Source organism: Pholis gunnellus (assembly GCF_910591455.1).
Source record: "Pholis gunnellus genome assembly, chromosome: 6".
Classification (NCBI taxonomy): Eukaryota; Metazoa; Chordata; class Actinopteri; order Perciformes; family Pholidae; genus Pholis; species Pholis gunnellus.
In genome coordinates, this window is record NC_136532.1 from 22,263,662 (window position 1) to 22,287,504 (window position 23,843).

Genomic DNA, 23,843 nt, shown 5'->3' on the forward strand with positions numbered 1-23,843 from the left:
TCAGCTGGAGCTTGCATGCTGTGATAACGATGTCAATCGTCATCACAGGCCAGGGTTTAAATATAATAAGTGCACCCTTATGGAAGGGCCTCGGTTTTTACACAAAGTGAGACATAAGACTCGGCCCCGCTCTAATATTTTTGTACATTTCCTAAAGTCAGGAGATAATGAAATGCAAAGTTGTGTATAGCCTGCATTGATATATCTGATAACTTGTGTTTCCTGTAGATTATTTTACTCCTAACAAAGTCATACAGTACACAAAGAAAGCCTTTCTATACTTAGATTCACCCCTACATTGTCAGTTTGGTGGTACAGTTGTATATCTTCATTAATCTCATTATCCTGAAAATGTATGATCCATATTCTTTTATTTAAGAGTTGAAACTGAGACTTTATCATGCTCATCAGCCATTCAGCTACATTGCATGCCATCATCAGTTCAGTCGAATAATATCCTCAAGTGAAGCGGGGGGGGGGGGGACAAGAAGCATATGGCAGCGTCTGAAATAAACTTGAGGAGGAGGGTTCTGATGAAGATGGCTCACGTTGCAATCTTCCACAGAGGTTTTGTTGACTGTTGTGCAGGGGAGAGCTCATCAGTATGAAGGAGAGAAATGTGAATACGCAGAGACGAGGGGCACTGCAGTGTATCTGCTCATTAGGTGGGCGACGCTGTAATTCAGAGAGCGAGCAGCTCTGCAATCAGGGGCCTATTCATTAGCATGGGGGGCCCGCTTTCATCTGTAACCACTTGAAGCTGCCAATCACCGAAGCGGACGCATGACATGATGACAAAAACGGGGCGGCTTAAATGCTCAGGGATGCTTGTGCATGCAGAGAAGACATGCCTAAACGCTGCCTCGAGCCCTCGTAAATGTGCGTTTTTACAGTGTAGTGCTGGCAGGTGGCCCAAACTGTGTCAGCCTGATAATCATCTCTCTGCTAAGCATATTGACGGCTTTTGTTCTAAGATTTCACAAGGAGGAGCATCGCTTTCCTAAACAAGTTTCCTCCTGGATTTGAATTGATTGAAAGTGATGAGGGGAGGGGAGTTTGGTTTTTAGGTTAAGTTTAGGAAAGAATAAGAGTATTCCATCAGTCTTTTATGTTACAAGTTGTGCTCTTCTTCCTCATACACTTACCGCACACTCCCACACAAAGACACGTATACATCATGTATACAAAAGGATGCAGACACACACTCGCATACACCTGGTGTAGTCAACGTTTGGGGATCTTCAATTAAATCTCTGAGTGGTATAAGAGAACCATTGTGTGTATGTTTTTATCTGCTGTGGTCCTGTTCCTCCACAAGCAACACGAGAAACACGGCCGTCACTTGAAACTGTATTAATGCAGATGTGATCGCACTTTTTCTGTATTTTTACTCAAATTAGATGTGTGTTCACCTGTTTTAATTCCTCAGAGAAAACGTGTTCACTACTAATCAAACGTTAGACAAAAATAAATAACCAGCAACCTAAACAATCAGGGTATTTCCCTAAATCCTTTAATAGAATAGTTTTTTATGTAGGGAGTTCAGGAATACAGTACTAAAGTTTCAACACAACGCTTAACCAGCACAGCTAGATAAATTCACTGCACACATACAACCCTGTATGTAGTTAGTGTTACACCCATTATAATCAAATATATGATAGCCATAATCATAGCACTTAAAGATGGCCACAATCTTATACCTTTTCTGTCTTTGAAATAAATACTAACCTCTGACAACTGCATGCAAATGAGGTCCACAGTACTTGGCAAACAGCCAATCAAATTGCAGCGGGGCAACTGGCAATCAGTCGCGTCTAGATGGTCACCCTAGATATGCGAAAAACTCTCACGATGCTTGCCGCCCGTCGACCTATCCTAACTTTAATCGGTTGAGGTCAATGCCTCACCTCAGCCATCTCGCGAGAGTTTCGCAAATCGAAGGTTACCATCTGGACAGAACCTTGGCGATCAGCTTTGGGCATGTACATTTGTTGCCCACACTCGTAGCGCTTGACATTGTGAGCGTGAGGCTATCCCCAATTAGCGGCCTCTGGAGCCAAGCGCAATTAATAACACCGTTTAAGATATACAGAATGCAGTATATAGGGTTTACCTTTGGGAAAATGTAGGCTTACTGCGAGGTAACAGAAAATGTTGCTACAGAATTCCCAATGTGAGCTCGGTAATTATCTGATTGATTGATTAGTTGGGGAAATAAGCTGCCAATTAATCAGCAATGAAAATATGCGTTAATTTCAGCACTTATTTCAAGCTGATGAATTAGCCCATTTTACCTCATTGCAGATACACGGTATGAAATCTGTTAGGCACAAGAATACAAATTTGAAGCTGGAGCCAGAAGCTTGTTAGCTTAGCTTAGCATAAAGACTAGAAATGTGTGGGAAACAGCTAGCCTCCACTCTGTCCAAGAAAAGTAAAAAAGGCAGTTCACTATTTTTGTGGTGCAACAATCACTGTGGATGCAGCGCTATTTCTTGGCTGGGAGCAGTTGACACAAACTAAATATCCTGCGTCATTTAGCTTTAGAGTCGCTGGTGTGCAGATTTATTCACTGCATATTTGGACAGAGCCAGGCTAGTTGTTTCCCCCCGTTTCCAGTTTTTGCTAAGCTAAGCTAACTGGCCGATAGCCTTTCAATTTTATCTTACGCTTTGGAAGCAAAGCATATAAGTATATTTTTCAAAATGTTAAGCTATTGTTTAAAGAAAACAAATGGATCCCTTTGTGTATGTTATATGTTTATGTATAAAACATATACATGTATACCGGCAGAGACAGCAGCAACAGATTTTCTTAATCTTTCAAATAGCAACGTCTCATCCAGCATCAAATATCTTGTATCAGTGCTGGGCTGCTCCTTGTTCTCAGGATTGTGAAGCTAGAAGTGCAGGGGCGTGGCATACCCTGAATTTCCTTTAGTGGTTAAGAGAAAGGGGGCACATTGATATTCTTTAACTCAAAGTATTCCATTCATTCTTAACATTGCAGCTCCTTAAGTGCTGTCAATCAATGTAACAACTGTAGATAATCTGTGTTAAAAGGCCTCACAAGCTGCCAGATCAATGGCCACGCTTTCACAGTAGGATTGATCACATTTCCCGTTAAGTAGCTACAGCATGTAAATTGGAGATGAAGTGCAGGACATTGTGCTCAATAATAGGTTACTGCAAGATCTTGGCCTCTGACAGTCGACCTTTTGATTTTTGTAGCACTTAGTGTGAAAAATAGTGCCCTAATGTAATGTGGAGATGCATTCACATTTATGTCTTAGAAAATGTTCATTTCTCCTGACATTTTTAGCCTCACACACACACGCACACACGTAACAACACTCTCCCTCTTGCTCTCTCTGCACGAGTAAATTAAACCTGATCCTCAATTATTCAAACACTAACATTTTCATAACGGCTCTGATACATTTTTATTAAACTGTAGCAGTATTTACAATGTACAATCACTGAATTATTTCATTTCAAGACACATTTAAAAGTGCTTTTTTTTTTTTTTTCAAAAGTGAAGTTTTGTTCTGAATAAATAAGGAGTTTTTCTGACAACAATACAACAACAAACAAGTAAAGCTGCAAACGTGCTCATCACCAATACAAAAAACAACTGCTGAGGTTTTACTGTAATACTGCTACAACACTCCCTGTTTTCATACTGCAGCAAAATCATTAAAATACGTTGAGTGGGAAAACAAAAGGAAAACAATCCTGACCTGATGCAATGTTTTGAGTCCCATCAAAAAGAGGAAAAATAAAATGTAAGTGGTCTTCTTATCTGCAATATAAAAAAAAATAAAAAATCTCCCATGTTGGCATGAAGGTGAGCCATTTCTCCACAGTCTGCTGTCTTTTCAAAGATGGTCTCACAGCAAAGAAGAATCCAACTGATTGAAAACAGATCACCGAGGTCCTGCGTGCCCCGAGGGATTCGGCTCCCAACCGGAGCAGATTACTGACAGTACGTCCCAAAAGGATTTTTTTTCTTTTTCTCCACATCATCAGAACGGTGATGACGCAGGAGGTCAGCGGCTGATAGGAAGCTGTGGTAAAGAGATGGAGGGATGGGTCAAGTGGCCCGGGGCGGCGAGGACGGAGAAGGGATGAGCTGCATGAAGAAAAGAGAGACCGCGTGAGTTTATGGAGCAACGTGAGCACGTTAATGTAATTTAGTTCATGGAAATGCTGCTGACGACGGAAAAAAAAACAACTCCTCAATGTTGAGTGAAGCCACAGAGACTTCAGGGTACATTCAGAATGCGTATTTCTAAAACTACAATGCAGCGTTTCCAACTTAGGCCCTCAACACTTTATCATAATGTCATTTTAATGTTATAGCCCCAAATCACTGTGTGGGATTTTACATGTGCATGTAAGACCAAAATACGGCTTTAATACTTGTATTGCAAATATTCATCATTTTTTATTTTTGAATTTTGGTCCTTAACATGTATTTTCTATTCCCTTATTCTAATTATTATTCTTTATTGCAAACTAGCCATTTAATCACAACCTATTTCACCCTGTATCTCACTACTCTAGCTCTCTCATTGTTGTACTACTCCACAGTATATCATTGGATTATTATCACTGAAGCCTTAATGTGCAAGTATAGCATTTTACTTTCATAGTTGGTGGAGATTTCGCTGATTTGATCTATTATAGATACAGTTGGGAACATCTACAGTATGTGTAACGGTGCATCATATTTTCTGAACTGATGTTTTTATGTTAAGTTTAACCTGTAAAATAGCTAGTAACGACAGCCGTCAGATAAATGAAGTAAAGTACCATATTTCCATCTGAAATGTAATGTAGTAGAAGTTAAAAGTAGCATGAAATAGAGATACACAAGTACAAGCACCTCAAAAAAAGTAAATGTGCTACGTTACTGATTAGCTAATTATAGTGTTGGGAAATAGATTATTAAACATAAAGCATTTAAAGTAGTGAATGCTATTTAACAAATGTATAATTGTTATGTGTGTTAATTGACTAACGTCCCTAACAAAGTGGCACTGACTTAAAGACCCTTAAACTCACTGTCCAGGTATCCGTGCAGGGCCAGCAGATGTGGTCGGTCCGGGCTGCTGAACGGTGAATAGTGGATATCGTCTGGCAGCGACGGAGGCATCCTGGACATCGGAGCGCTCTGAGAGAAGCCGCTCTGAGAGAAGCCGCTCAGAGGCGGCTGCTTTTTGTGTCGAGCTCGGCAGTTCTGAAACCAGACCTGGTGAAATAGTTCAGATAGTGAACGTGCGGCAATCAGGGAGGGATATACTCAACAACAACACCGTGGTAAAGAGGGTTTGAGTGTCGTTCCTCATTTGTTTGTCATTCCACAGTGTGGTGTGGGAGGATTTTAGCCATGAGATTAATGGCGTTAGAGTGTAACCAATGAAACTACTCTGATTGTTTTCCTCAAAGCATTTCATTGGTCTGGGTCACATCAGAATGTATGTATTTAAAGTGGTCTAAATGAGTTTCCACACACATCTGAGGAGTCACAGGTTCATTAAATTGGGATAAAAATGGAAAGAAAGTGAAAGTTTTCTCAAAATTTGCTCTTTTCTTTTGAAATACCAGATACTTCACGTCGGCTGGTCTCCAAAAATCCTTTAAATCTGTATATTTCAGAAGGAAAACCTGGTCCCAGGTAGACAGTGCTTCATTTTAAGGAGCTACAAGCAAGAACATTTCTGAACTCTGGGGGACATTTTCTGGATTTAGGGGATTATTTGTTGAAAAAGATGTGAACATCTGTTATTATTTTCCCTTTGTCTCATTCCACTAAAAATCTCACAACCCTTTAAAAGTATTTCAACCCCAAGGTTTTAACTACTTCAAAAATTGCTGTGTTAGTGTTTTTTAATCGTATGCTTTATTATTTCCTACCTGTATGACTCGTCTGCTCAGTCCCGTCATTTCTGCCAGTTTCTGTAGAGTCTGAGCGTCAGGGTTGTTGTCCTGAGCGAACTGAGACTGCATCACCTGCGAGGACACACAGTCATGAATCCACACACAATATACATATATATACACACGCGTAATACTACACTGACTGCAATAACACACACACACACACACCTGCAGTTGCTCAGCAGTGAACGATGTCCGCGCCCTCTTGGCTGGTTTTGGTTGGCAGTCCTGATCAGAGGGCAGCGCTCCCTCCAGAGTGAGTCCTGTCCCTTTAAGAGAGCACAATCTCAACAGTTCTGTTCCTTCTCCCCATAATTACATTTGAGTCAGCATATTGTGAAGGTACACAAAACAACACTTGTCCAAACAACTCATGTAACGCAATTAAGATGTTTTCTTGCCAACAACCGCACAGTCCAAAGTATGTATACCACAGAGTCTAGTTTACTAGCAGTGTGACCAGTAAGGTTATTATGAATTTTAGGATCCATATAGAGCACAACTTTTTGGCTGTAACATGGTGAGCTGATGGTAAAATAATGCTTTCTTCCTCTTGCTTATTGTATTTGATGTGTGATTTTGTTAGAATTTCTCAAAATGTCCAGGGAACCTTACAGATGTAGCAGGTTCATCATTTAATGTTGGGTGAAGAACCACTGTTCATTCTCCCAGATATTTATCTTTAGTTAGAGAAGTTAACATCAAATCAAATATTTCATGTTGAAATTAAGAAATTTAGAGAATTGCATTTGAAAATGTTCTAGTATTTTCATATTTCACTTAATAATAGTTACGTGACTGCAACAAAGAGCTGCATGTTGTCATCCAGAGTGGAAAAAGCTACTTGAGAGGAAACTTAGAGGGAGATTTGGAAACCTAAGAGATCAAGACTCGCCAGAATATTTTGTTCCATTTGTTGACTCTTGCATATTCTTGTTGGAAATCCAAACTGGATCGTTAGAGATGCACGTTTGATGACGTCTGTTACCGTTTTCTGCAGCCCGGCGGAGGTTGTCCAGCATGATGTCGTAGTGGCTGCGGCAGAGCACCCTGCCCTCCACCAGGCCGAACTCCTCCCCGGTGGACAGCTGCCTCTTGCAGGAGAAACAGGCGAAACAGGCCAGGTGGTACACGCTGCCCCGAGCCCGCCGCACCCAGTCGCTGGCGTACACCTGCCGGCCACACTGGCCGCACTTAGTGCCGAACCTACTGTGAGGAAGGAGAAGGAAACGGGCTGGTGAAGGTCGGCTGTAGGTTGCAGACCTCAGTTAAAGTACAGATGTCCAGATCCTTCACAGAATCGTTTAATATTGAGTATCTGCCAACCTAACTCTATTCAATATTTGTTTATTTGTCCCTTCATATTACAGCTACACAGCACACTGAGGCTACAGTTACATTACATTTAAATAGTAAAACTAAAGAAATCTGAGGCAGAACATCAGAAATTGTATCATCTATCCCATTATATTTATAGTTTGCTGTATATTTTGTATAATATCTCTGCAGAGGAGTGTTATTGTTGATCTGTTGTGGCAGGGAACTGTGGACAAGAGTCAGACCACCTCTCTTCCTCTCCAGAGTGAACTAAATACTGAAGTTCAGCTGCAGTTTTTCAACCAACAGCATCTCTGCGTCTGAGTCTGGGTGTCTTGCTTCTATAAGGATGGTGGTGAGGGGGCTTTTTAAAGTCTGTGCCCAGGGGCTCATTGTCTTTTAATCCGCCCATGCTAATGGAGCATCTGTAATTCCAATGAGGTTTCTATGTGTCAGTGAGTCTGTGATCGTGTGATTAAAGACAACTTTATTTAGCACCATGTGAGCACAATATTACAAACATGTTGCAAAACGTTCCCAACTCCTCAAATACAAAGCTTGGTCAAATCCGCAAATAATGCATTTAATATTGGACATCAGTGGTGCAAATTGTTAAACCAATTGTCATTCAATCAAATTACCAAAACTAATTGGCATGCAGGGGGGTGCAGTAGTCCACTTTGCCTGGTTGGTAATTCACCTGTGCATTCATCTGTCCTTTTACAATCTTAGAATTAGTTTTAAAAACGTGGTTATGTTAGTATATATATATATTAAATAAGTTATTCTCGACCAAAAGCCCATCATGACCATTATGCAGAACATATTGTTCAATGAGGAGCCAAATCCTGTACTTGAGTCTAAAAATTGATCTTGGGGAGCAAAGATAAATTTGCTGTAAAACACACAGAAAAATAAACTAAATGAAGTCCAATAACTTGTCCCCTGAATAAAGTAATATTCAGGTGTAATGTCAAGTGTTTTATTAATTAGCTCTTAAATGCTTTTTAGATACAGTCTGAAATATTTTATAAAAAACGTTCCCTTTTATCAGGATTGAGAAGCATTGAAAAATCCTCCTGATCTAGAAATGGTTAATTATGTTATCTTTATGCACGTTTGATTTGTCTGCATGGCTTTTTATTACCGTCAAAAACAACAGGAAGGATGCTCTTCGAGTATTGTATCAAAAGCATTTGTCCCTTACTGATCGTTCACATGAATTTGGGGATTCAATGGGAGATTTTTTTAAGTCGCAGTTAAACCTCGTGGAAACAAGAATATTTTGGTACAAAACGCTCCGGTATTATTTTTAATTTGTCTATTTTGTTTCGCCATAGAGTAGGCTATAGACCAGTAGGCCTATTCGTTATTTTCTTTGTTTATTAAAAACATCTGCAGTGAAATTAATTTGCCTCGAAACTACAGTGATGAACCATATACAGTATTACTGTATGCACTGGCAATTAGCAGTTTATTTATCAGGATAAACTACATCGGCGTGTCGAAACAAAGCGAAAAAAATGTACCTGTGGAAATAAATATTGAATTTGATATTTACATTTAAAAGTAATACGTTTGAATAACCTCAGTTCAATCGTGGTAATCGACACATTTGAATTTAACAACTTAGAATATGTTAATCATTTTGAATAATCTATAATTGTATAAGTTTTACATATTTAAGCTTCATAGATAAAATCACTGATGATCTAAGAATAAAGGCCTGGTCAGACCGTAACTTTTAAGAATATTCTCGCGTTTTAGAAATAATAAATCAGAACAAAGCAGATTTTTATACCTGAAATAATCCAGTTTGCAGTAGATTTCTTTGTTTTTAACGTAGCAGCTGTTGTGTTGCCGCAGAGACGCTCTGCAGACTGAACACTCCAAACATCCCAAGTGCCAGTTCAGGTTGTTGACCTGTGGAGATTAAAAATAAAATGCAATCACTTACGGACTAATGCACGTCTGAGTGTGTGTGAGCGATAACTAGTGTATTGAGGCTCTCGTCGATGGCGTACATCTTATTTCTAATTAACTCATCTAACTCGTTTGATGTGTTTATTTAGTGATTTTTTTTCTAAAAACCGAAGGAACTAAAAAAAATGCATTGTAATGCCAGAGCAAAACCATCACCACATTTAACTTCTGCACCTATTTTTGCGCCTATTTTGTTAAAATTAATCTGAGGTGTAAAGACAGAAATACAGAATAAAAGTAAAGCTACCAACCAAATTAGGAGACGCAGCTTGAGCTTAAATCTCTTGAAGCTTCGTGGATACATTTTATGATTTCTGAGAGTGTAAATATTGATCATGTCCTCTTATTTCTCACCTTCAGCAGGTATCGGTCATGGATCTCCATGCCGCAGCTGGCGCACTGGTTCTTGGCCGCCGGAGAGCAGAGGCAGGCGGCCTCCGACGGGCTGGACTCACCGGACTCCTTCTTCACCTCCGACTTAGACTGCGTAAAAAAAAAATACGGTTTTATACCAAAGACAAGAATAGTTAAATCGTCTCTTGCTGATTTGTGTTAGGCAGATTATTAAGAGTAGAGTCACTGAAAAAAATAGTCCGTGAAATATTTCAGACCTGAAGATTCAGTCTTGGAAAAACGCTAATATGCCCATTTAACTTCTTATTTTATTGTATTAGACTACTGGCTTTATTTTTATCCAGTGACTTTTATTTAAATTTATAGTCTACATTGATCATTGACTTATTACGTACTTACATATCCACGCATGTGCTATGATAAGACAATATTCTGTTTCATTTACATTTTATAACGCAAATATTTATCCCAGCCTAAACATGCTGCATTCTTTACTCTAATCCGCAAATTAAAAGCAGATCAATTGAGTTTGTGTGGCTGTATACTCTCCACGACATCCCTGTTCATACACGCATACAGCCTTAAGTTACAGTCGAGCTTGGTTTAAACCTGAACCTCTGCCAAACCCAGAGTCCTGCGGTGGTTACCCCGCATGTAAAAAGTTGAGGAAGAAGAAGGAATCAAAGAAGCTTACACCGACTGAAAGACAAAGAAATCAAAAGGTTGCAAAGCAAACTCGTCCAGATGTTTGTGACTCACCATTTTCGGGTCTTGAACGCTGCCTATTTGGAGAGAAGATGGAGCTTGCTCTGCGCATTACGCATCTCTGCCCCAACCCACACTATATCCGGTCCAAAACAAGGAATAACAGTTTCTCCTGCATTTAAACCCTGGCAACAAAGAAATTTTGATGCAATTAGAAGAAAAAGAAAAAACCTATATGATCGATCATTCCCCTTGTGCGCAATAGGAGGCTGTATTCCCATGCAATCAAAACGCAGTGAAAAGAAAGGATGGCACTAAATCTGCAATTAGCGGTGGATTGAAATGCTTCGCTTGTTAAGTGGCAACCCGAGTGTCAATTTCATCTGGCAATCAAGAAAAGCCAACCGAGCCACCAAGCTAAGAGAGAGAAAAAAGCGGCGCATCCTAATTTCAATAGCTGTATAATCGAAAATCGAAAAATCTCCAAAGTGAAGTGGCTCAATTGGAGATCGGTCTATTCATAACAGACAATGTGCAGAAACTGCAGCTGATCTCGAGGCATAAAGGAGCTTGATTGTGTCGTTGTCATGATGGACCCATTTAAGTACTTGAGGCTCCCCTGGGTGATTACAGCTGCATTCATAAAGTGCCAAAAAATCTGCGTTTAGGTGGCAATCCGGAGTCCGTGTTGTCCTTCATCTTGTCGAAATTAACAGGAATGTAAGATTATGTTAATTACCAGCTAGGGTATAAATATTGGAGGCAGTAAAATAAGAATTGACGGTCTATATGGAGATAGAAAAACATATACTTCATACATGGAAAACCTCCCAAAAACAGCGAAAACATCGTCCAATAAAAGTTTCCCCAGAACATCACAGACAAAATATCCGAATAATTCCGCGAGACATCGTTCTTTGAACAAACTCTCCTCTCTTTTTTTTCTGTATGCAAAAAAATAATCCAACTTCATTAACTTTGTGGGGATCAAAAACCCAGTGGCACCAGTGTGAGCCTCAGACTCCGCTGTGGTTCCGTCTCTCCGCCTCGACTCAAAGTTTACACCCAGTTCAGTCAGACAGGATGTGATGCTGCCCATTGGACCAGCAGACCCGCGGGTGTATACCCTCCTTCCTTTAGGCTCACACGTAGACCATCCATATATGAAAACAACAAAAAAGATATTAGTGAAAATCTGTCCGGAAACACCCACTAATTATCTTAAATTTCTTTCTTTTTCCGAAAATGGTGGTTGCAGATTGGAGGCCAGAGTTACTTCATTGAAATCACTTCAGTGTATCTCTGCTGATTGCAGAGTGATGGAGGGTAAGAGCTGTTCAAGATGATAATTATGCTAGCTATTCAGCATATATATATAACTTCTTTTTTAAATAATATATTCTTTTTTTAAGTGCACTTTGTCGTATCCACTTGTCTGTTCTGATCAGTTTAGAGATTTTGAATTCAGGTCAAGTAATGAACCTTTAGGATGCGTCTTTCATTTTGTCTTTAAACAACAATCAGGTGCACATTCAAGGGGTTATTGGTGGCTTTAATAGTTCCGCCTGTCTTGTCCTGGCTGGTACTTAAGCAACTTCAGTGTGAAGGACAAAAGCATCAGTCCTTGTGAAGTTCTGAATATACAGATTCGACAGTCTGAGTTAGAGAAATGAAGTTTATAGCATAAACTCTACTTCTGCACTAAACAAACCTAATCATAAAAAGTTAACATTGGAGGAGGAACTTTTTGCACATACAAGAGGAGATACGTTTTTGTCAATTGTGTGATTAATAGATTGAAGATTAAGTCCCTTTAATATGTTATTGGTCATTGTATGATGATTTAAGGGGGCACTTTTTTAGACAAAAACATTCTTCGGGTTGGGCTCTTCTGATTTTATTTGTAGAGTCTGGGAGGGGAGATAGTTATTTTTTCATAGTATTAAAATATGTTCTTATCTAAGAAATGTTTTGCCACTGAAACTGTAATTCTGGTGTCCATGTGGGAATTATACATTAAATAACATCCTGCAAACAAATTACTGACTGACAAATAGGATATCATGCTACAAGTTGAGGGTATATTTTGTGTGTTAAAGTGAAGTAAAGAGAACAAGGCAATCCGTCTTCTTGATAAATTGACATTTTAGGGATTTAACAGGGGTGACATATTTTCCTTTTGTGTTAAAGGTTTTACACTACAACCCCAGCTTTAAATTTATTTCACGATAATCATTAAACTCCCCGCACCTATAGAGAGAATAAATAGACTTAGAGTAAAGGTTTCCATGAAATCAATGACATTTTAATTCTTATTGATCACTTAAAAAGCATCTCAAACAGCAGAAGTACATTGCCTCAGACTCTTTGTATCGTCAGTGTAACACACTTGAGCAGCTCTGTGCATTAACTGTAATTACCAGGTGGAGCAGGGTCAACTGGAAGTGAGCTGGTCAAGATGAAGGATGGAAGAGTGTTATTTCTCCTCCATTATGGTCGCTCTTTAACGATGATGTGCAGGTTTCTGACCAGTTTAATGAGTTTTTTTGAGACAGTGATTTTTGAGGTATATGATCAAGGGTAGATAATTATTAGGAGAAGCTGTTTTTGACCATTTTCACCCTAAATATGACAAGTAGCCAATACGTCTTCACCTTTTGAAGCATTTTACCTCAAATTCAATGTTGTGAAAGCCCCTAAAGCTGCATTTAAATTACCATTCACTGCTTAAAAAAAGAGTTTACGGTGACGTAAAGAAAATGTGTTGATGTTTATAATAGTATCCAGGGAGGAATATAAATAGTTCTTAATAAAATCTGAGAATTAGCCAGATGTATGAAGAACATTTTAATCCAATAATAATCTAATGACCGGAAGAAAAAATATGTACCTCCAAGACGTAGTTAAAAAATACCAAAATTGTGCCGAGGTACAGTACTTGAGTAAATGTTGGTGTCATTCAATGTGATCAGAAGCTCCAGAAACTGGAAATAAGTGGACTTTGAGTGGAGATTATGAAAGTCAGCCCCATATATTTACTAATTTAAGAAATAAAACATTGATGAGATTTAAATAGCACCTTTTGTAAAGGTTATCTAGAAAAAAAATGCATTGTGCAACAGGCTTTTTAACCGTTTCCTCTTCCTCTTCCTAACAGAATTTCCTCCTTGACGATCTGGCAACATGAAACGCACAACAAGCTCCTGACTATCGTAATATGTGAGGATGGGTAACCTGTTGCATCCCATAGAGCTCTCTCTGTGTGTGTGTGTGTGTGTGTGTGTGTGTGTGACTGCTCTGTCCTGCAGCCCTTGACCTTCCTTTACACACAGCTGTCTGCGATCCACACAAACAATAAGCGACCAGCACGCTGCCACAATAATAACAAACTGTACCGCATGCTAAAGCTATTAGACTCCTCCAATGGGCCCCAGTGGACAGCTTGATGGCTGGTATGTCAACAATGTATGACGTGTGTCGTCCGCTCGCCGTGGAGGTGCAGAGGAGTTCAAATGAGGGCAAAATCTTTATTTACTGTGCTAAACGTTGGTAAACAACCCGTATTAAGGTGTGGCCCTTTTACAATAACTGAATAACAATGGTTCTATAACGCTGGCCTTCACTTAGAGGTAAAGCCTAAAATCTTAAAGGTCTTGGTGGTAAAACAGTGGAATAGAAGCTACTGCTGTAATTTTCAGTGGGTTGATTTGGAATATCCTGTGGAGTTGAGCAGCCAAAAGACGTCATGTGACAGCTAAATAATAGGAGGAATTTTTTTTTTTTTGCTTTGATTTGCCAGAAGCAGCTTTGCCAGAAGTTAGTTTTCTCCTCCTGTCACAGGGGTTTTGACTCCTTTTTCTGAAACAGTTTCAACAGTTTTAAGTTATTACTTCTCAGTAGGCACTACTATCTGAGATTGAGGTCTTAATAACAGTTCCAAAATCAATCAATGAAAAAAACAAATATCTTCTCAGCTGGGTTTGTCCATTAAATCATCACTACTATGCTGCAGCGTTTGGTTTGAGGGGTAACAGCAGCCGCTTTGGTGGCAAATGTTAATTTATAACATAAATAATAACCCCTTTCTCTTGATATCAAACAATACTTAACTTGTCATCTCGAAATATCAGACTCAGTTTTCTTATGATTAAAGTCCCTAAAAACGACATCATTGTCATGATGCAGATTAGCTGAGTTTTAAAGGAGCAGTGTGTAGGATTTAGTGGCATCTAGTGGTGAGGTTGCACCAAGCTTGTAGAACTACGGTGGCCTTCAGGTAACAGGTAAGTGTTAGGTGTGTCCATTCTGGGCAACACGGGAGACCTGAAGAGGACCTGCTCCCTATGTTTCAAGTTAACGAAACCACTAAGAATAGTTGTGTTTCCGTTACCTTAGAATGAGATGTTTATACACAGAGCCAGCCAACATGTTTCTACAATAGTCCAGACTGGACAAACCAAACACTGGCTCTAGGAAGGCCCTTTGCCTTTTCAAGCCGTAGTTGTCCTACACACTTGGCACACGAGAGATGTTTCAGTTTGTTACAATCTGCATACCATACCTTTAATTAATAAGAAATAATATTTTTTTCGCCTTCAAAACTTAAATTAGCTTGTTGCTTATTGAGATATGTAAGATTTGGAACTATAGTGACCTTGCTATCATAATATGATTGTTGATTTTTCTCAAGATCAATTATATCGGTTCAGTAACTGATTGTAAGTCTATTTTATGCTTGTGTCGTGTATTTCATACAGTGAAATGTGATTCTTTACAGTAGATCAAACATCATTTGTGTTTCGTCATTGTTTATTCCACAGCTATGTACACAATTGCAGGTGATAATGAATTTGAGAAAGGGAAATAACAAATGAAAAAATGACTTTAACAACAACAAAGCTTTACATTTACTTCCTCCTATAACAATGTTAATCTGTATTGTCCTTGATGAATCGATAAATAGATACATACATTTGTAATTTTGATATTACAATTTGGTCAAGCATGAACAACAACGTCTTCTCTTCTTCAGGTCGAGTGCATGCAGTTCATGATTTTCTCCATCTCTCAGCTTTCTGTAATTCTTTTGGGCGAGGTGCAGACAAAATGCAATGTGCATGATTCATACCTCTTTCTTTCAATGGCTGCATGTTACGGAGAACCGGCACAAAGCCACGTAACAGGGATGACTGATGCTCTGCTTGGCATGTTGGCTGAAAGAAAATGTTTGGAGAAGGGCGGAGCGAGCCCTAAACGCAACACCGAGGTCTTATCTTGTTTCTGTAGAACTTCTGCCACTGAAGTGCAATGTGAATATTGTTAGATGTTTGAGATAAGAGTTGGCTCAAGGCCAGGCTGTGTGAGAACAGGGCTTGAAAATATTCATCGCTGCAACTGTGGTTTTGGCCTACCTCCTATGTAAACCTGTATTCCCAACCGATTCCTTATACCAGTGATACCCCAAAGTAATGGATAATGGTTTAAATTCCTAAAAGTAATTAATAAGAAGTTGAACTATCAGCTGAAAGCATGGCTAAACAGTTAAAATACTTAGCTAAAACTAATGAATAAACAATCAAAATCATTGTAATAGTTAGCCAAATACCCATTGATACACTCTGAATTAGTTCAATGTATTTGAAGTAGTTAAAAGTGAGGAACAAACCGTTTAAATAGTTAAAGAATAAACACTCCAAATAGCTCGAAGTGATGGATAAATGTTGAAACTAAAGTGGTAATAGTAGCCTGCGAACACGACCGAGGCAACAAACAGACAATTCAATTGTATGAAAACAATGTTGTGACAATAACCTTTTGTTTATTAGTGTTAAAAAACACCCGGTTGATAATCCATGTGTTTGTAGGACGATGGAAGGATACAGATGATGGGGTATATGAGCTCATCTGACAGGCCTTTTGGGGTTTGTCAGATAAAAAATGTTGGGAATCACTGCTGAAAGGTGCTTTGGCTAGATGCTTCCACCAATTGTTTGTTTAAATCCTTCTTGGTGATGTGTGCTTGAAAATGTAAGATTTTTCAGAGGGAGTAACTGCTGAGGACGTGAAGAAGCACATGAATGATAGAAGAAAACTCAGACAGCCAGTGAATGTTTGCCTATAGGGAGCTTGTTGCAGAATCAGTTTGACGTTTGTAGCGTCCAACATTCAACAGGCTGCATCTACTCTGAGATCAAACCCATCTAGATTACAGTCCTGCAGCCAAGCTTTCAACAAACAAAGGAAATGGCACATTACACCATCCCTTTCTCTGAAAAGTTGTATTGGAGAGAAAAAAAAACCCTCCAGATATTTAACAAATACAAGTTTATTTGGAGTACAGACAAAGAAAAATGAAGGGCTTTTTTTCAGGGCTTGCACTCCATATGACAGCAATTTGGGGGTATTGTGTATTTTGGCCCAAGCGTGTGGTCTATGATAGATGACAGGAGAGAAAATCACGAGCCGCTGGCTTGAGCACAGACACGCAAATTGCTTTCAGCTGATTGCTGTATTCTGCTTGATATTTATCAAGTGGATTACAGTATGCCTCTTTATTTACAGCCAGGAAGCAGCTGATCAATTCCACTAACGGAGGGAAGAAAGACGCTGATGTTTTTCCTCTGCTGGGTGAAAGAACAAACCCCTCAGCACTGTGAAATTAAGTGTATCCTCTATTACATCTTGTTTTACCACACCAAAAGAGACAACATCCAGAAACACAGATGTCTTGAGATTATCCCGAAGCCACACTGATATTGGTTTGTGATGAAACTGAATTTGGAAATGTAGCCCTGGTGTAAAAGTAAGAGGTTAAACGACGTTAGTTGCTAATCCCTATAAACAACTTTTGTGTCCATATAGAATCAGTCAACAGGACAAGATGTTGGCATCGGAAGAATTCTGGTTTCTGTTTGTACTCTGAGGCTTTGGTTGAATGCAGGTAAACAGTCTGTTCACCAACTATCAGTCATGCACCTCAAGTTGCTAATCGAACCGTAAACAATGAGCAGCCCACGGAAAAGGAAGTCTTGGCTCGGATATCTGCTGGCTTCACTGGAACCCCAGAAATACAGCCCTGTGCCTTTAGAGGCGTATCTAAGCGATGAAGTTGGATGGAAATACTTCAGTTTGGCTTTAAACTAGTATTAATTTAGTTTAATAAAGAAAGAAAGAATGGTTAATTGAAAGATTCAGAAGATGTCATCATAAACAAAGTAGGATGTAATTAGTTGAATGAGTTAAAATAGTTAAATTCTGAACAATATTGAAGGCTTTGGAGTGAACTAAATAAAGAAACACACATATTGTGCCTTTAGTTTAAGTTGTTTTGTTAGATTGGTTACTGTTGGTATCAGTCAGTGTCACCTGTGGTGATTGGTCAGAGAAGAAAGAAAAAACACAAGAGACAAGAAGAAAGAAAACTGATAAGCAGTGTAAAAGAAAAATAAAGCTAATTTAAAATAGTAGCGGTAGGTAGACACCAACGCACACCTTTTTCTCTATTTAATCTCGATTAATTTGTCTCAATGTTGGTGTTTATTTTTGTGTTTGCACAAGCTGGAATTCTGTGTGTAGCAGTTAGCCGATGAGCTAGCTCAGCAGCTACAGGCTGCTAATTAAATGTAGTTGTAGCATCGGCTAGCAGCAGTTTCTTTAAGCTAGCTTGTGCTACTAGCAGGTAACTCGAGTGAGTGAGTGTGTGTGTATGTGTGTGTGTGTGTGTGTGTGTGTGTGAGTCCAATGTGGGGTTTAGAGTCTGGTGAAGTATTTGAGCAGATTTTGCTGCAAGGAAAAAGTGGTAAAACGGAGAGAAAGATAGATTTTGCCTACTAAACCTGAGAGGATTTTTAGGTGTTTGTGGTAATATCTTGTAACCCATTTCAGTTTTGCATATTGTTTTCAGGCAATTGAGTGATTTGCAAATTTTAATAGAGGCAATCTGTATTATTTCAAAGGAGTTTGATAAGTACAATTTGTGTTTTTGCTTTCTCTCAACTAAAAGGGTAAAAGTAATAGTCTGTAAACTGTTATTCATCACATTCCAAATACTTGTCTGGGATCAGTTATTAAGAATAGAGCAAACTAAACTTGAGTCGATATACTGCTTAGTTTGACAGTTTCTTTCCTCAAGCCAAGTTTCCACTTCACAACTTTAATAGTTGTCAGATCGCCGTACTGCTCACACTACACAACTTGCTGTCTTGTAATTGTGAGTCTTTTAAGTTGTTCACACTACATGACTGACTGGTGAGACAGGGGATCACACACATTAAGATCTTTCACAGGAGGAATCCCCGAAGGTCTCCAAACTTCATTTTGTCACGCAAAAACACACACTGGTTGAGTGACACTGGCGCAGCGATGCTCTTTGATGTTGCAGTCGGCATGTTTTTACATAACTGCCTGTTTCCACACGTCATTACTATTAACCCTATGCAGATCAGTCACATTTTATGCAAACGTACAGCAACTGTGCTGCAACAACAACCTGGGTCCATTTTGCAAATGCAACACATAGAGTAATATTACAAATTCTCATTGGCTGGAGCTCCCTGACAGACTCCCCAGCAGGTCCTGATATTCAGCCTGCTAGATATCTGGAATGTGTCTGCGGTGCATCATCGGCGACCGACAAGCCAACGTGGATTTGCTTCTGATTTGGGTTTTTTGTCAGGAACTCCAAAGACTGTTGTCGAGGGCTGAAGTCGTGCAGTGTCAACAAGGCATTAGAAAATGTTGCCCAATCAACCCATCATTGCAGTCTAAAGTCAGCTATATCAATGAAGGCACAATATAGAGTGACAATATACATATATTTTTTAAACCTACAGTAACACATTTTTTGGCCACTTGAAATAACAACACTGGCATATCATCACCTTTTAAGTTGATCTGGCAATTTATTTTCGCAAACAATTGCTTATTTACACATTAAGCCATTACAAAGCAACATTATCATTACTTTGGAGTTGTGTTCCTGTCCACCTGATGTATGTTCGTCTAATATTTATTGTCATTTAGTTCAGTTTTTGGTCTCTACCAAGTTCAAATATCTGCCTATTTATCAGCTAAATGCTTCACTATGTTCGCCAGCTATAGTCTGACTGTTTCTCTCAGAGGTTTTTTTTTTATATTCAGTTTCTACTTACCATCTTTATCTCAAGCTCATGTTTTTCATTCTGAAAGCTTTAAAAGGGGCAATCCACCAATTTTACACATTACGTTTACTTGTCATGAGGAGTTCTACTCAGCCTGTGAAAACAGTTGTATAATGAGCTTTCTAAATTCTGGGAAAATAAGCATCGCGATATGATCAGGGTTAACTCAGTTTTGGCTTCAAATGTATAACATAAAGCTTGTGTTAGGGGTGAGGAGTTCAGAGCTAAAAGTCAGGATATCTCCTCACTTCTGCTGCCTTGATTTTTATCTTTCTTTTGTCAATCTGTTTCTCACTGAATCGTTGAAGTACCCCTTGCAAGCAAAAAAGGTTGGACTATCCATTAGCAAAATGCTGAACCTCTTCCAGCTTCAGGGCCTGTGATCTGTTGCTACGCCTTACCTCTAACCTCCTTTCATACTGCATAAGTGAATTTGACCTCTTAACCTCCCAGGAGAGAATTTCTGTGAGCAGCACGTTATTTGTTTGTTGGATATATGACAAGGACGTGGATCTGTGCGAGAGAAGTTTATTTTCCCCATTGGCAATGACAGAAAACAGATCAAAAGCAGTAGAAAGTTAGTATCTAACTAAAATATAGTTAAATCAGCTTCCTTTAGGCACAATCATTCCACAGACCAAATATGATAAAACACACAAAGTTCAATTTCGTTAACATGCTGTGATCGCTCTGTGTGATTTTAATTTAGCAGTGTATCTTGCCTCTCTGATCAGTATCCAGCTCTTGATATGTTTGAGGGCTCAGGCCAGTGTCAAAGATCAGCTACTTACCCAATCAGGTAACCAGCTCCAGAAGGAAAATTACCTCCTTCCGACCACTTGCACTCACCTGCAGTGACCCGGAGCAATCAGAGGTGAACGGGGCTCCTAATCACGGAGAAAACCTCCTTTAGGTCAGTACACGCACAGCCCACACACGGCACCACCCAACCTCCTCCAACACCACCTCCCCCACCTGACAGGCCAACTCCCGAGTTCAAGTGTTTAAACTGTCACATCAAATAGGTTCAAACGTGGAGATTACTTGTGCAGGACGCATTGTGTGTTTAGTTTGATGCCGACTGCAATATCCTGCAGCACTGCTGATCCTTGCAGCTCCGGGTGTAGAGTGGCGGAGTCGAGCTGTGTCAAGTAGGGGTGGCTGGTGCCGGGCACGCTCGCACTCCGATCAGCAAGGGGAAGTATGGAAGGTGGGACAAGAAACAGAGGAGTGTTTTAGTAAAGAGCGCTATTGCTTGGAGCACAACCAGGACTCCCTCACTATTTATTTTTGATAGGAGTAACCCTGGTCCTTCAGTAGGAGCATGTGTTATAAAGCAGAGAGTGCACACGGTGGCGTAGTTCATTTATCCATTTTAAGACTTATGGTACCTTCTGGTCAAGTGACACGTGGATGGATACTCAGCTACGAGTGTTTGCGTTTCATGGACCCTTAAACTTGTGAGGCCCTGAAACCGTGAACACTTAAGATGTGGTGAGTCCGCAGAGTGACTAAATTACAGTGAGGGGACTCTTGTGTTTTTCTATGGTGAACCGTGCCAGCTCTCAGACAGCTGATGAATGAGTCCGAGTCTCGCTCCTCCCACTGATCTCAGATCCTTTTGTATTGCGTGTAGTGTAAAAGGCCTGAGGACTGTGAACACTTGAGCCCAGCTCACAGTACAATGTGAGGACCCGGCGACTGATAATCTACAGCAGGGGGTTAGCAACCTTTTTAAAATGAAGTGCCATTTTAACGAGGTATTTTAAGATGCTGATATATTTCCACCTCATGCCTACTGTTGGGTAGTCATCATGATTATATTATGCGGCTGGCAGATAAGAGCCAATTTCTTTTATGCCGTTCAACAAAACAATGAGCTAAATGTGCAAGCTCCATACAGCTAAGGGGGACGACAGAGTCGGAGGATAATTCTCTGTGGGTTTGTCACCTTTCACATTACACATAGTCATTTAATACATTGTATGTGCACAATACTGACTAGTGCAGGCCTGAGTACAGTTGATTAATTCCAGCACTGATGAATGGACCACCAGCTGACTCCAGAGGAGGTCTGTCCTCCTTTTACAATCAGCTGCTTCTTCAAACAGTTTGAACGATACCTGGTTGGCTGTTTTAAGGACCTACCGCTGTGTGGCTCTGTCGGAATAAACCCCATCTGAGATAACACATGATGCCCGTCGCCTGTACGCCTATCGCCCTCTCCGTCAGTTGGGTCGGCTCGTTCCACAACTGGACAGGAAGTCTGCTAATCTGTAACCTGATCCGGAAAGGGGGGGGGGAAGACGTCAGGAACAAGCCTTCAGTGCTTTCACCAATCGTATTCATCACCAGAGCCGGACCGAGGCTCATTTAGAGCGGGAGCATAGCTTAACTAAACATCTTCGCCATAAAATAAATGCTTCCAGGTTACTCCCAGTCCAGGTTCCACTCAGAGGAGCATCTGATCTCAATTACCAGGAGTGCTATAGGAAGCAGCGAGCCTCGGTCTGCAGGCTGAGCCAACAGCACCATGGCAACCCGCAGCACGTCTACGAGCCCTGCGCCGATACGAGTCCCTTTCAGGCACTTGTAAGGCGGGGAAATGATGATTTGATAATTAGTTCCTGATGCCTCTCATTCTTTTTCATATCAATCATGTCTAGGGAACAGAATGTAACTCAAATATAGTTTGAAGCTGCAGCGGTTGGTTGGTAAACTGAAGGTCCATTGAAGAGTGATGTATGGATGCTCTACAGTCGGTCCACTCGTTTTTTCCATTGTGACATTTCAACACTAAACAATGAAAAGAAAAGAATTCAGCAAGCACTGACAGTCATGAGCATGTTTTAAAATGTATTGAGAGTGGAGATATCACAATTGTGTTGCAGCTTCAAAGAATTATGGGTTTTGTATGTACATTCCTACAGTTCCCAGAAATCCCCTGTTTAAGCAGTGAGAGGGGTAAAATGACTTAATGCTCCATGAAAGTGCTCCTCCTACTCGTATGATTAAAGGTTTTACTCCTTTTTTTTACTTTAGGAACCGGATCAGTGTTCCTTTGTACTGCAGTGGCAACTTAGTTGAAGAAAGCACACATAGGACTATTAAAATCTATTTCTTAAAAGGTCAAATCTTTATTGAAACACACAAAAAGACAGTTCAAGGCCTCAGGCAGAAGGTTTTGTCTTTCTCTCCATATACAAGAAACCATATACCCCAGTGCACAAAATATAGGAACAACAGGTTCAAACGAAACAGGTGTTGAAGACGGTAACGTCCAGAGAAAAAAAGCCTACAGAATTAGTTGCATACAATTATTATTTATTATTTATATGGAATAACAAACAAAGGTATAGTAAATACAATCTAAAGATGGTGAATAGATAAACATTCAGCCCAAACATTAGGCAGTCATTTCAAGTAGAACAGCCAGGATTAAATGTGTAAAGAGACTAATACAATTGTTGTGTAGAGAAAGCATAAAACACCTGTTAAATGTTTATGGTAAAGTAATAAGATCCACTTTAGATGCTTCTTCTGATATGACATTACTTTATCATCAAACATTTTTTCATTTTTACCGTAACAAAGCAGATCGTTGATCAACATCACTGTAATTGTGCCAGTGGGTAAAGGACTCAACAGCTGTCCCTTGGCCAGATGAAAATGAAAACGTCGGCGTATATATTCAATGATAAATATGATTTTAATTTACATGAACCACAACACACACTATAATCCCCTCGTAGATAATAGAACATGGAAAAGAAACCTTTTCCACGGCTGTTGTGGTTTTTGGTTTGGCAAAGACTGATCAGCTGCTTATGTTTTTAATAAGGGTTGTATTCCTAGAATAAATTTAGTTAAGCCCATGTGAACAAAGTGAATTATTTTTCTACATTTGTTGGAAATAAGAAACATTCGGTAACTCTTCAGAGAGAGCGGAAGGTAAGGTCTGCGAAGTTCAAAAAAATTAGCTGAACATGTTTTTGGTCAAGATTTGACTCATCTCCATGTGGACAAGCTAGTCTTAAAATTGCTACAGTATGCAGGAAATTACTTCAACAGGCAAAAATCTCACATAGGTTTGGCTCAGATGATGTCTCTGTGGAAGGTATCAAAGATCAGAACTTGGCTATTCAACAGCAATGTTTGGTTCATTTTAAAAAGAGGACGTCCTCTGTCCTGTGACTCAACCCCCATATTCCCAAGAAAACACAAATCAGATATATTTTTCCAGTCCGTGTCAGTGTCTCTGTGGTATAGATGTTGGACAAGAAGTCCTAAAACTGCTCAGTAAAATCAAAACCTAATAAGGAACAACTCAATCGGCTGAAGAAGCTTGTGTAATATTATCAAAAGCTCCAGAACTGCTTCT

The 23,843-nt window shown here is 39.7% G+C and overlaps 1 protein-coding gene across 1 annotated transcript; it reads right to left on the minus strand.

Moving 5' to 3' along the window:
* Window positions 1–4,051: 4,051 nt before the first annotated feature.
* Window positions 4,052–21,997, minus strand: lhx6b (LIM homeobox 6b; the record flags this gene model as incomplete). The annotated part of the gene is made up of 8 exons (XM_079160788.1): window positions 4,052–4,134; window positions 5,070–5,256; window positions 5,922–6,017; window positions 6,114–6,214; window positions 6,934–7,154; window positions 9,064–9,185; window positions 9,600–9,728; window positions 21,941–21,997. The coding sequence occupies 8 exons, from the start codon at window positions 21,995–21,997 to the stop codon at window positions 4,052–4,054; spliced, it is 996 nt and encodes a 331-aa protein (XP_079016914.1).
* Window positions 21,998–23,843: the final 1,846 nt, after the last annotated feature.